This window comes from Cornus florida, unplaced genomic scaffold (genome assembly GCF_030987335.1).
Source record: "Cornus florida cultivar Cherokee Brave unplaced genomic scaffold, ASM3098733v1 CherokeeBrave_3.0.0_Hap2_Chr11, whole genome shotgun sequence".
Taxonomy (NCBI): Eukaryota; Viridiplantae; Streptophyta; class Magnoliopsida; order Cornales; family Cornaceae; genus Cornus; species Cornus florida.
In genome coordinates this window covers 35,706,686-35,721,056 of record NW_026775581.1, presented here as the reverse complement: position 1 = coordinate 35,721,056, position 14,371 = coordinate 35,706,686, and the positions used below count along the sequence as shown (strand labels likewise).

At 33.7% G+C, this 14,371-nt stretch overlaps 1 protein-coding gene across 2 annotated transcripts in view; it reads left to right on the top strand.

Moving 5' to 3' along the window:
* The first annotated feature begins 10,695 nt into the window (after window positions 1–10,695).
* Window positions 10,696–14,371, top strand: part of LOC132282918 (putative 3,4-dihydroxy-2-butanone kinase) — a 71,895-nt gene continuing 68,219 nt past the window's right edge. The window contains exons 1-7 of one of the 2 annotated variants that reach the window (XM_059784748.1): window positions 10,696–10,952; window positions 11,940–12,013; window positions 12,110–12,173; window positions 12,916–13,028; window positions 13,133–13,180; window positions 13,914–13,985; window positions 14,117–14,206. In XM_059784748.1, the coding sequence (XP_059640731.1) occupies window positions 10,913–10,952; window positions 11,940–12,013; window positions 12,110–12,173; window positions 12,916–13,028; window positions 13,133–13,180; window positions 13,914–13,985; window positions 14,117–14,206 (501 nt within the window). In that variant the 5' untranslated portion in view covers window positions 10,696–10,912. The remainder of the gene's footprint in view (window positions 10,953–11,939; window positions 12,014–12,109; window positions 12,174–12,915; window positions 13,029–13,132; window positions 13,181–13,913; window positions 13,986–14,116; window positions 14,207–14,371) is intronic. The other variant, XM_059784750.1, reaches the window with a different exon arrangement.

Here is a 14,371-nt window from a genome sequence, read left to right as displayed (position 1 = left end):
TTTAATTAAGATCGTTGATGCATGTTGATGTCTTATAATTAATCTAGGATGTTGAATGAACACTAGAACAAGTATGTAAAACATTACAGAGGCCCTGAGTATAGCCGGAGGCGAGGAAGACGAAGCAGAAACACATAACGGCTTCAGGGAGTGAGAGAGCAATCTCCTAAAAGGAGGGAGCCAGCTCCCTCATTGATGGAGCCGGCTCCAAGGAGTATGGAGCCTGCTCCCAACTCCTTAGAGCAGGCTCCCAAGTTAATGGAGCAGGCTCTCAACTTATGAGAGCCTGCTCTCGCCCGAAACGCATAGTTTTGGTCTTTTTAGGGGCTGTTTGGGCTGTCCGGAGTATTTTTAATCCGTTTAAATTGCACTAAAGGATTTAATTAATTGTGATGGACCTATGAAAATATTAGGAAACATTATCACATTAGTGTATTAAAGAATGAAGTAACATGAAGATAAAGAAAAGCCAACATGTTGAGCACTGTTTTGTTAAGTTGTTTGCTTACTGAAACTTACCAAATCTTTCGCATATGATTTAATAATATTTAATCATATTTCAACAGTGTTATAAGGGTGATAGAATATCGGCAATTAACTAGGGTTGGTTTGGATTAAATTGATATTTAATTTATTAAAAACGGTATAAATTTCTGGACTGTTTGGAGGATTTAATTGCTTACTATAATGCTAGCATTTTGTGTATGTATGATTAAACAGTATTAATCATGTTTAAGCACTGAAATAAGCATAATTGATTAACTGAAACTGTAGTATGCTTATATGAAGTTAATTGATATTTTAACAGTTTAGATTGCATCAATTATTGGATTTATGGATTGTTATGAAATTTACGTTTAAGAATTTCACTATAATGTGTTCAGTAACGATTCTGATTATTATTATATTATTCTGGATTATAATTGATGAACTGCTTGTATTGTTTTGTCAATTGTTGGATTGGTTGTGTGTACCGGTATGGGACGCTGGCATACTAGGGACGGATTAGTTCAAAACACTAAGTCCTACCTATTCTGGAATAAGTTGGATTAACTATAAAAGTTAAGTCCTACTTATATATATGTATATGCACTGGTATGGGATGGTGGCATATTAGGGATGGCTTAGTTCAAAACACTAAGACCTACCTATTGTGGGGATGGATTAGTTCAAAACACTAAGTCTTACCTATTCTGATGTAAGGTGGATTAACTATAAAAGTTAAGTCCTACTTATATATATGACAGGTCAATAAACATTTGAATGTCATACCTTGAACGAATTATATATATATATATATATCTTTATGGTGCCGTGATATGAGCTTGAGTCTCAAGATCATGGTTAGGTTGCGTATATCACTTAGGATGGATAACTGGACATAGTTGCTGTTCCCTGGTAGGTCTAGGTGTACATGACCACGTTACGTGTGATTTGCATGTTACCTTTTATTCAGCCTGAGACTACACTATAGTCTAGTGAGCGTCCTATAGTGTGCACGTATTGTGTTTCTGTATGGATTGTAGTATGATAGGACTTGCATGTGGGCCTGACCCACTCCCTTATTTTTCAGGTGTTCGTCACTTCCAGGACTCACTCACTCCTCTAACTACATAGGACTGCTTTCTATGTTTCACTTTAGATTTTATTACAGTTGTTTCCTTTTCACTGTGGGATTTGGATAGGGGTCCACTAGACGGATTCCCGAGTTGTACAGATATTGGAAAGTTTGGAATTTATATTAATTTATAAATTTTGAGGATTATACAATTAGAATTCTTTTCAGCTTATTATTTTATTCTTATTTCATTTTAGTATTATGCGCTTATTTACATATTAATTGTTTGGTATCCCTCGGATCTGTGCTCGAACTTGATCACCCGTGGATCTAGAATCAAGGGGTATCACAAAAGACGCAACTCACCTTTCTTATAGACTGCTCATGGTCAACCTCAACCTATAACCTCCTGTATTCCGAGATAATAATCTAAGTGAGGCACAGTGTCCTAATTTCAACATAACCCTCGGTGATGGAAACATACATTTCTCAACCATACTTACCTCTTGATAATCAATTCTTTTCACAAATCACTTACCATACGTACTACATACATTCCTCGACATCCAACAAAATCTGGTCACACAGAAGAAACATATGATCCACATATCTTACCTTACTATCCCATTACCTTAACAATCCAACTACAATACCAAGGAAAGATAATAGAAACCCTCTATCGTGGACGAAAACGAGAACCTCAATCCCAAAGAGGACTCAAGATCAAACCTTATGACCGTCTTAAGACTCTAAAGAAAAGACTCCTAACGACAATTACGTGGCAAAGTCGAACCGAACTACAAAAGATGATGCTAATCTTATCGTTCTCGTTCACATACATCAACTCCTTCTCCAATGATAGAGGACGAATCACCCAGCTAATGCAATATGGAAACATACTCTCCATACACCAATTCATGTTAAAGGAATAACACTTAATCACTTATGCATAGACAGGCTAAATAAATAGCATACAAGATATAACAACAATGTCATATACTTGCACGAGTGGTAGGTAACAACGTACGGCATGCTCATAAATTAATTAAGGTCAAGTGAAACGTATATGACATATAAGCTTGCGTATCACTTTGCACATAAATATACTTGTCATATAACATACTTCTTAACTTAAGCAAATAACACGTAATCATATAAAGCATGCTTCGTCTTAAAGTACATACCATGTAGTGAATTAGCATGAATCACATAATATGCAACATATGTCATTACTTACTTGTAACTAGCAACTATTGTACTTTATTATTTATTATGCAACATGCTAAAGGTCCTATGTATGATACATATACACAGTCAAGTACCATATGCCCCACTAATATACGTCTACCCATTCCCGTCGTCCTTAGGTAGTCAAACTTAGGGCTTTGATACCAAACATGTAATGACCCGAGCCTGGGGGTTCAAATTGCTAACCAGGTCCTTACCCGAGCCGAGGACATGCAAGGGTACTATGGTAATTTCACGTTAAATTAATATTTTAAGACCCAACAAGGGCAACATGGTCATTTAACACAATTAAAATGGTTTAAGCCCTAAATAGGGTAAAACAATCATTTACTAAGGTCATACAATGATTAGGATGAAGTCCGGGGGTAATATAGTCATTTTCTTTTCTAAGATACAATTATTACATCATACAAGGCCCAATGGTGCATCATAATATTATTAAATGGATGGAAAGGATAAAACTGAAAAATAAACAAGCAAGGAGAAAGTAACAGGACTTGATCGATACCTGACTTCTCACATGTCGATTCAGTTGGGTGAATCGGTCGACGTAAACCCATTTCACATCAATCAGTGGCGCAATGTACAGTAGAAAAGCCTACTGTCCAAAATATTGAGATACCGATCGACGTGTGGGAAATTACACATCAACCGAAGCTTCGAGAAATGTGTATTTAGTTTCTTTGGTTAATCCACCAATTGCAATCAATTTACTGAATCTCAACCACTACCATACCACCAAATTACCACTGAAATACTACTATAACACCATTGTACACATATATATATATATATATATATACACACTTTTACACTTATGTGAAAACATCCTAATAATTCCATTTCTCTTGCACACTCAACAAAACAATGTTAACATGATTTTAGGCTTATCTACAAACACGTGCTATAAAATACATAATTTATATCCGTATGTAAAGATGTAATAAAATTAAATATAATTATGTAATATACAAAATATGTCGAAAAAGAATATAGCTATAATTTCAAGGTCTCCATGACCAAAAATATATTTCAGCATAAATTAACATAAAACCCCCCTTTTTGAGTTACATTACATTCTCAAATATTTCACATCATTTATTAGATTACAAAAGCGTGTTTAAATTTAATAATTACAAACATAAAGAAATAAGGCTACGTCGTCATTGCAACGATTACAAAATAATAACAAGTCTAGCTTAAGCTTTACAAAATAATATTGATTACAAAAAAAAATAAAAAAATAAAAATATCAAAGTGATCATTCTAATCCCATCTAAACTTGTGGAGGAATATCATCCACCATCTCCCTTGTGTGACTGGAAAAATGTGGTAGAAGGATGAGCACAACGGCCAGTAGAAATTGCCTAAGTGGCATCTCCTCAAGCAAAGTAACCATTGGCATGCTCCACACACAAATAATAGAGATATGATATAGGGATCATGTTAGGGTCTCATATATACCATTTTCTGTTAGGGATAATTAACTCCCTCCGACTCACTCAACGGTTGGCTGTTGTTGAGAGTTAAATCCCTCCTTCATCATACACAGCGGAAGCATCATCACATCACACTAATATAAGCATATGTGGAAATAACAATTATACATATCGACGCATAACGCAATATTTTACATGGTTCACCCAACTCTAGGGTTACGTCCATGGGAGAGAAAGATTTCACTATTATAAATTAAGGAAGAGAATATACAATCACATGTCAAAACCCCACTCACTCATTCATCATCTCTTTTGAGGCTACATGTATACACTCGGGAATTACATACACTCTCCTCTCTCCTCACAACACTCACCTTTAAACCCCTTATATCTTTTTTCTCTTCTCTCTCTAAATCCCTCACACCCATCTCTATTTATAGAATCTTCAAACTCAATTCCTTGTTGGACAAGTATTCCTCAACTTGTCTACAAGAAATTACCATAATGATCTAAACTCTAAAATAAAAACATAATGGGATACACTTTTCTCTACAACTTTCAACCTTCCAAAAATGAAAAAGGAAACTAATTTTTTGCACCCAAATTTTGAGCCACAAACCCAACAATCTCCACTTTAGCTCAAAAATTGAATCTTCACATGCTTCTCTATAGCTCCATCTCAAACTAGAATCTCTTACCTCCACCTTAAGCTCTTCAAAGCTCCACCTCAAATAAAGCACTATGATGAACTTGAGAAACATTCTAACAATCTCCATCTTTTCTCGGATTCATTTTTCTTCTATCTTCTCTATCCACCCCATTGGTGTTCAATTGCTCACACATGGCAACCCACCAATATTCAACTCATCTTCATCAATTGCTTTTCTGGATCAAAACAATAAACCTCTCATCTTCACTCTTTATATTCCCCTTTGTTCTTTATCGGGCTTAGAGTAAACCCCTTCATTCTTCACACCCCTTGCCCCATCTTGAGAACTAGAACCACTCTTGGTTTATCCCCAAAACTTGTTCCTTGTGGGCTTCAACTCTATCACCTTTGCTCATCTTGAAAACGAGCATCATCCGGCTTGTCCTAAGACTTGTTCCTCTTAGGCTTCACACCATCACCTTCATCATGTCATCATCAACTCTGATTGAATCTCCATAGCACCTGATTTGCTCTGACAAACTTCATAGCAATCTTCTTCTACTGATCTTCAGGACAAATCATAGGCTCTGACCCACCATCGGCTTTGATACCAGTTGTTAGGGATAATTAACTCCCTCTAACCCACTCAACGGTCAGTTGTTATTGAGAGTTAAATTCCTCATTCATCACACACAGCGGAAGCATCACATCACATCAACACAAGCATATATGGAGATAACAATCATACACATCAACACATAACACAATATTTTAAATGATTCACCCAACTTTAGGGTTACGTCCATGGGAGAGAGAGATTTCACTATTATGAATCAAGGAAGAGAATATACAACCACATGTCAAAACCTCACTCACTCACTCATCATCTCTTTTAAGGCTACATGTATACACTCGGGAATTACATACACTCTCCCCTCTCCTCACAACACTCACATTTAAACCCCTTACATTTTTTTTTTTTTCTCTTCTTTCTCTCTCTCTAAACCCCTCACACCCATCTCTATTTATAGAGTCTTCGAACTCAATTCCTTATTGGACAAGTATTCCTCAACTTGTCTACAAGAAATTACCATAATGATCAAAACTCTAAAATAGAAACATAATGGGATACACTTTTCTCTATAACTTTCAAACTTCCAAAACGAAAAAAGAAACTAATTTTCTGCACCCAAATTTTGAGCCACAAACCTAACATTTTCATCGACAAACAACCATATATTATATCAACCACATGCAATGCTATGCATGAAATGCACTATGCAACCACATCCTACACACATACCCGCGTATATCCACGCACAAACACCGAAAAAGTGTTATCTAGCCTGACTTTGGTACCTCTGCCGTCCCTAGAAAGAATTTGTTAATCGTCCCTGGCAAAGGGTAACTCCCAACTACCATTTGGGGCCCGAGTCGCTAAATTACTCATGGATACCTCCCGTGTCCCTACTAACTAGCTAGCACTACCTGCAAAGGGGTACATCCCCAACTATCGGTTTGAGAAATACATTTTCTCAAAGCTTCTTCAAATTCACAATTCATATTCTACATTCATCTTTACACACCCATGTCCAGTGATCATGAAATGTCAATAATGTCATATGGATAAAATGTATTACTCCTAAACAATTTCATTTGTCATCATGAGTTCTCAACTTTAGCAACATTTAAGACTTCACAACATCTACAATATGTGGACATGTCATACATAGTCAATAATACCATTATTTAGCGTACCAACATATCATCATTATGACAATTCTAGCATCGATTCGACATCAGGAATAATTGCATTGACTAATTACAAACATAAAGTATGGTAATCACAACAAACATCCATTAATTCACATGATGGCATCAATTTGACATGCTTACTCACAAATGACAATTTTATTCCTCATAGAAATTACAATTTAGTAATAAGAAGGCATATAACCACATATGAGCCAACCAATTTAACATAAATCTTAACATAGGTGAAACCCTAGAATTTTTCTACACAATTTATGTCAAATTAGCATGTAAATCAAGGGAGAAAACATGTAATTGACTTCAAAACTTAAGGACTATGACAATTAGACAACTCTACCTTCAATGATGCAAAAGCCCCAAAATTTCAAAAATCTCAAGGTCACCTAAATGGAACTTTGCTCTGATCAAAATGAAGCTCTCATCGAACTCTACAACTTTGCCTCCTTTGGCAGAGATCAAATCTTAGAGGAAAGGGGTGAAATCTTGGCTTGAATCATGTAAATACCATGTTTGTAAAGAGAGAGAGAGTTTTAGAGAGAGAGAGAGAGAAACTTTTGGCTGAAGAAGAGAAGAAAAATGACCAAAAATTTGGTTATGTGACTATATGGCTTGGTTATGGTCAACCACGGTCCCACCTTGACCTTTAAAATGTCAAAAATATCCCTTACGTAGAAATGCTCACCATAACATGCCACAATGATGCGTTTAAACACATAATCATATAGATATACACCGAATGATAAAATATGGAATGCAATGAACCCAAAATATAACTCCGAGCACGAGAAATCCGGGTGTGGGGCCCACATGGGACCTCTCGGACTAAAATTTTAAAAAATAATAAAATGACACGAAATGCATTTCTAAGAGTTTTAAACTCAAAATAATGCCCTAAATGAATTCCGGAGCCCATACGACACACTAAACTGTGCAAAATAATTTAAATATAAAATAATAAAAAAATACCAAAAAAATTCGGGACACTACACATAATAGGATTTATTTTAATTGGTAGCTTATTTTATTATTTGGTAAATTATTTTATTTGTAAATGATTTGAAATACCTAGACCCCCTTGTACTTTTAATAATAATATAAATAAGCGGCAAACCTTAGTCATGCGATAAAAAATATATTATTGTGTATCAATATGCAATAGATAGTTAGAAACTAAGTCGATAAAAAAATATAGTATTGTGTATCAATATGTAATAGATAGTTAGATACTAACTCATTATAAATTATCTTTTTTCACAACAAGGCATTAAGGGTCATATTCCATGCCAAAGTAAACTTGTTTTTTGTAAAACAAAATTGTAGCAGAATTGTTAAGCCAAAGGCCAAAAATGTTATTTCGTAACGCATAAAACCTGACCTTATAACATGCAAGAAACTTCTCTTCCATCAAGTATCATACAAGTAAAATAAAATTTAAAGTGGATTTCAAGGACAACTAGCAAAGTCAATATCCACCACTTCAAGCCCGTCAATCCTATCATAAAGCATACAAAAGGAAAAAAAAAAATTATTGAACTTTTACATATTACAATTTGCTTCTGATGAGAAATAATAACTCTCCAACTCCTAATAAACAAATTAAACTCCATTCATTAAATGTAATGTGAAATTATAATAGTGTCTCTATGTGAAATAAAAATTTGCTAAACTAAAACCTAATAAACAAAATTTTGATACAAAAACGATATATCGGTCATTTTATAAGCAAAATATGTTGAGAATTTTTCCTTTGCTTGAGGATCGAACTTAATAGCCCAACTAAAAAAGTGATTGGGATAGGTACCACGTGTCAAGTGCTGCGAGAGATATTACATATCAAATACGGAGAAATTACTAGATGGTTCTGGTATATTTGACACTTGGTGGACTAATTTAATGATAGCCCTCCGATCATGATCCTCCGTAATATATTAATACACTTTGTGGGACCATTTTTTCAATCCAAGAGTCTGTATTTAACTGATCCACCAAGTATCAATGGTCAAGATCATCTAATAATTTCTCGTCAAGTACCTCCTTTACGTTTCAAAAGTGAGGGTTGATCGTAAACGTGTAGACATAACACGAGTTTTGGTAAAATTAATAGGGTTAAAATTATAAAACCCCCACTACTTTCAAATTTTGATTAATCTCAACTTGTTTAAGAAAATCCCTACATTTTTAAAAGTGATCACAATGCCCCAATATCCGTATCCAACTCGTTAACGGGCTATGAAATGACAAATTCAACCTTACTAATTAATATTAAATTAAAAATTAAAACTATTTTTTAAAATTACAAAAATACCCTTTAGTCTTCTTGTTTACCCCTCACTCTCAAACTTTCACCCATCTGTCTCTCTCTCTCGAATTGTAATTTTAAAGAGTATTTTTATAATTTTTAAAAATAATTTTTATTTTTAATTTAACATCAAATAGAAAGATTAAATGTGTCATTTCATACTCCCATTAATTGGAAAAATGTGACATTTTAAAAAAAATGTACGATTCCTTGAAATAAGTTGGAGGTTGGAGTTTTATGATAAAAATTTAAAGGGTAAAGTACAGTCACACCCTCTTAGGTTTGACAAAAGGACACTCAGAGGAAACTTACCTGTTTTTTGGACAAAGACACCCCTTGAAGGTTCAAAAATGGACAAAGACACCCCTCTACATGAGAAATTGACCAAATTACCCTTCAACCGTTTAGGAGACTTTTTTAACTTTACAGTTTAATAAATTGGACCAATCTACTCTCATGGACAATTTATGCATAAAAAAAAAAGTAAAAAAAAAAAAAAATTGTTCACTTTTTTATTTTTTGTTATTTATTTTATAAATGTTCCAACTTCTTAAAAATGTAGACGTCTAAAATAATTTTTTCATCCAATACATATATTTCAAATAAATTATATTTTGTTATTATTTCTTTCATTTTTCTTTTTTATTTTTAAATTAAGATGCTTAATTCTTTCATCTAAAAAAATTAAACCAATCTCTTTTCCTTAAAAATAAAAAATTTGGTACCAATATAACTTTATGCATCTTAAATTATATATCAAATATTATGTATTTCCCAACATAAAAGAAAATACTACATCTCTTCTTATCTCAAATGCATTATTATGATTAAAATTATAAATTTTTCCTCATGCTTATGATTTTGATGCTTTAATCCACATCCAAAAAGTTACAAAGAATTAACTTTCACATATTAATTTTTTTCTATCCCCCGTAAAAAAGGGCAAAACAAAAAAAAAAAAAAAAAAAAGAAGTTATAAACTTCTTTTTTTTTTTTTTTTTTTGTTTTGACTAAAATAAAATATGGTTCGAGTGTTCGACGCAGTGAGTGCGTGCAAATAGATTTTGTGTTTTGTTTTTTGTTTTTCTTAAAAATAATAATAATAATTCCAACCAGAGATATTGTTAAATCACATCATTACTCAAAATAATTCGATTGACCCTATTATTTGAGCAACCTGTAAGTGAATGCATATAAATTGAGTTATGTAAATCATACGAGTCAACCCATTCTATTTTGCCTTAAAATAGTAATAATAGTAATAATATAAATATAAATAGAAATAAATAAATAAATTTCTATTTTGCATCGAGCTAATTTAAAAAAAAAAAACAAAAAAAATATATATATGATATCCGCAAACTAAACTTTCTCTTTGAAAGAAAAAAAAGTGAAGAATATAAAGTTTTTTTTTATTTTTTTTTACTTTTTTTTTTATGCATAAATTGTTCGTGATGGTAGATTAGTTCAATTTATTAAATTGTAAAATAAAAAAAAGTCTCCTAAACCGTTAAATGGTAATTTGGTCAATTTCGTCTTTGTCCATTTTTGAACATTCAAAGAGTATCTTTGTTCAAAAAATAAGTAAATTTTATCTGAATGTCCTTTTGTCAAACCTTGACTGTACTTTACCCAAATTTAAAAGTAGCCTGGGATTTTTTTATGATTTTAACCCAAATTTTTACACTATAATGGAGTAATTCATAAGCATTTTATTATTTTACATGTTCGGACAAGCAACCACCAAAGTCCTCTTCTCGGTCCCAAGCGAGAGTCTTTCTGCAGCGCTAAACCTCTCCCCATCTTTTTTTCTGTTCATTGCCAAGTAAGTGTGAGAGAGGGAGGGTGGTACGGACTATAAATACAGTCTTTCTCTGTAATTTTCGCTTCGATTCTGAGAGTAATGCACTGCAAGACTCATTGATAAGGAAGGAGTATTGACGAACATGGCATTTCAAGGGAAGAAGTTCATCAACGACCCTAATGGTAAACCCTCGCTCGATTCTTCGTGTTGTGTTTTCCGATTCTCTCTCTCATATTTGATTTCTTGTTGCCTATCCCTGAAATTTTGATACGACATTAAGTGAATTATGATTCTCGATTTTTGGAATGATTTGTTTTGCTCCAATTTATGTGTACATCAATACATGCGCAGCAAATTCCATTGCAAGTTCCTTTTAATTGCTAATAAAAATGCTGGAAAAGAAATAAAAGGGAAAATTGGAGAGACAATATTTTTAGTTCATCGATTAATCATCTCAAATGAATCTTCAGCGACATTTAGTGAATTATGTTTCTCCCTTTGTGTAGTAATTTCGTTGCGTTTCGGTTTATGGGTACATCATTAATACATGCACTGGAAATTCTGTTGCAAGTTCTCTTTGATTGCTGATAAAATGTTCTCTCTCTATATATATTTCCCCAAAAGTTAAAAGCAAAACACACACCCATTACCCACAATATGCCACCAACGGGGCTCAAACTCTCAATCTTGCCTTTAAGGAGGAGAGAACATACCATCTGGGCTAGAGGCCATAAAATGCTGGAAAAGAAAGAAAAAATTTGGAGAGACAGTATTTTTAGTTGATTTAATTCATCAATTAATCAACTCAAATTAATATTCTACGATTATCTGGTGAGTTGGGTCTTTCATTTGCTTAATTCTGCCAAACAACAATAATTATTTCCCTTATAATTTAGTAAATTTCTTGGTGAGAAATTTAGGGAGAGAAATGATATAAAAAAAAATATAAGACAATAATTAAAAACCCCCAGTCAACAGTCTAATACACTTTTATGCTTTGATCGATCAGGGTTTTACATTCTTCTTTAGAAACTCTAACAACATGAAGCATAATGTTCAACATTTTCATTTGTTTACTTTACTCTGTTTTATCATTGATTGATTGGAACGTTAGATTGAGGTCATTGCGGCATTATGGATCTGAAACGTTGTTCCTACTATGAATACAGATGCGGTGACTGAGTTCATTGAGGGTCTTGTAGAAACTTATCCCGGGTTGCAATATTTGGATGGCTTCCCAGAGGTAATTAATATTTTATATATGTGTTTATTGACAAATGAAACCTTGCTTTAATGTATATATGCTTTAAAGTTATTGATGACATTTCCTTCAATATAGGTTAAGGTTGTTTTACGTGCTGATGTTTCCAGTGCAACGAATGATAAGGTCGCGGTTATTTCAGGTTTGAGACCCCGTAGAAATGTTCAATAAATGTTTGTTTATAAACTAGCTTTGTAATTTTGATGGAAGAAGTTAAATGCTTTGAAATTATGCCTGCATCATGCTTAATACTCATGAGTTCTCTATTTTGCTAAATTATTTGTGCTTGTGATGGTTTATAATAGTCTTCTGTTTCTACACATTGATGTAGCTGTAAATCTAATGAACTACTTAATTTCTGGATTTGGACGGAGATGTTGCTGTTTATTTTGACTTGTAAGGTTGCTTAAATTAGCATTGATTTGATATTAATTGTTGTTATATTGAAATTTATCTTTGAGGGCCGTTGCCTGGTTCAATGCAAGCCTTAGAACAGCCACTTTGGAAAATACCGAAGGATAGGTCTGGCTCGATTCCTCTTTCACTAGTGCCCTGCCATGACAGGACCAAATCTGGGTAATGCCTTGGTTATATAATGAAGGGTTGTTGTTGCTATTTCTTTTCGACTGGCGAGAGCATACTCTTACATTTAGGAATCATGTTTTTACTCTGTTACTATTTTTAGAAACATTGCAGCATACTATAGTACATTGACTTTATCGATTGATGTAAATTTTTTTTTTTTCTCCCGTGAACTTTTAGCTGATGAGTTGATGCAAATTAAAATTGCAGGCTGGCCAAGAATTGAAGCCTTAGTTTGTAGATAGTTTCTTGAATATATTTCTAACGCTATTGACTTCGGATTTGGAATTTTTATAATACAGGAGGTGGAAGTGGCCATGAGCCAGCTCAAGCCGGATATGTGGGAGAAGGGATGCTGACCGCAGCTATCTGTGGAGATGTTTTTGCCTCTCCACCTGTTGATTCAATTCTAGCTGTATGATTTCCTACAACAATTCCAATAAACTTAAAGAACATAGTTATTTTTATCATGTTAATTACTTCTTTACATGGTTAAAACATTCTTTTAATCAAATTTAGGGCGTACGAGCTGTGACTGGTCATGCGGGTTGCCTCCTCATTGTAACGGTATTCTGAATTCTAAACTGATGGGGCAAATTATTCTTTTCAGTCTTTGGTTGAATAAATATTGGTGTTTCCTATACCTAGAATCTGTTAATCATAACGTGTGGGAATGTGTCCAAGTGTGAGAGCTTCTTGAACCCCGAATATTAGATAGGGGGATTTGACTTGAAATACATTTAGAAGTTGAGCATGAATACGTAGACATGTTTTGCTCATTTTTAATATATTATATAATGGTATAACGTATGGTTAAATTTTTAGTGTATAATCAATTAGAAATTAAATTAAATGAGATATGGTGAAACAAAGGAGTTGCCATCTGCTCTAAAAGTAGGAAATCATTATTTTTTACCAAATTTGATCTTCTTCTGGTTTTATCTTCACATGTAGAGATTGAGGTGTTAAATTTGGGTTCATGTGTTTGGCACATTATCGCATACCCAAACGGGAAACACCCATGTAATGTTGTCTTGATGAGTGTATGTTGAGGGGAATAGGAGAGTTCATGTGAAACTGGGTATTTCTATGTGTGATAATGGCATCTCATGCAAAGAAAAAGAGGAAGAACAATTAAGACAACTTTATCAATACAAAGTTAATAGACACTATGTAAAAATTTGCTGTTTGTTAATTTTCAATGGTAGAATTTGATATATTTGGATTAAGAATTTTAGCAAATATTGGATGGTTCAACTGCATTTCCTGGTTTTTGATGCTGTAATATGGGTTTTGGCAGAATTATACTGGTGATCGGCTAAATTTTGGCTTGGCTGCTGAGCAAGCAAAATCTGAAGGCTTCAAAGTTGAGGTATGTATTTTTGTGAAAAACTCTATTAAAACTTATCCTAAGACTCTATCAGTATTAAGGAAAGAACAGTTATGAATGTATATAAAATTGATATCAGATTATGCAAGTAAATTGATATTTGCAACATGTAGATGGTAATTGTTGGAGATGACTGTGCTCTACCACCACCCCGGGGCATAGCTGGACGAAGAGGTTTGGCGGGGACTATTCTTGTTCATAAGGTGTAATTCTCTCTCTCTCTCTCTCTCTCTCTCTCTCTCTCTCTCTCTCTCTCCCTCCCTCCCTCCCCGTGTAGCACGCTTATGCCTGTATGCCAAACACAGAAAATTTAAAACAAAAACATGCAAATTGTTCTTACTTACCAAAAAAAAAAAAAAAACATGCAA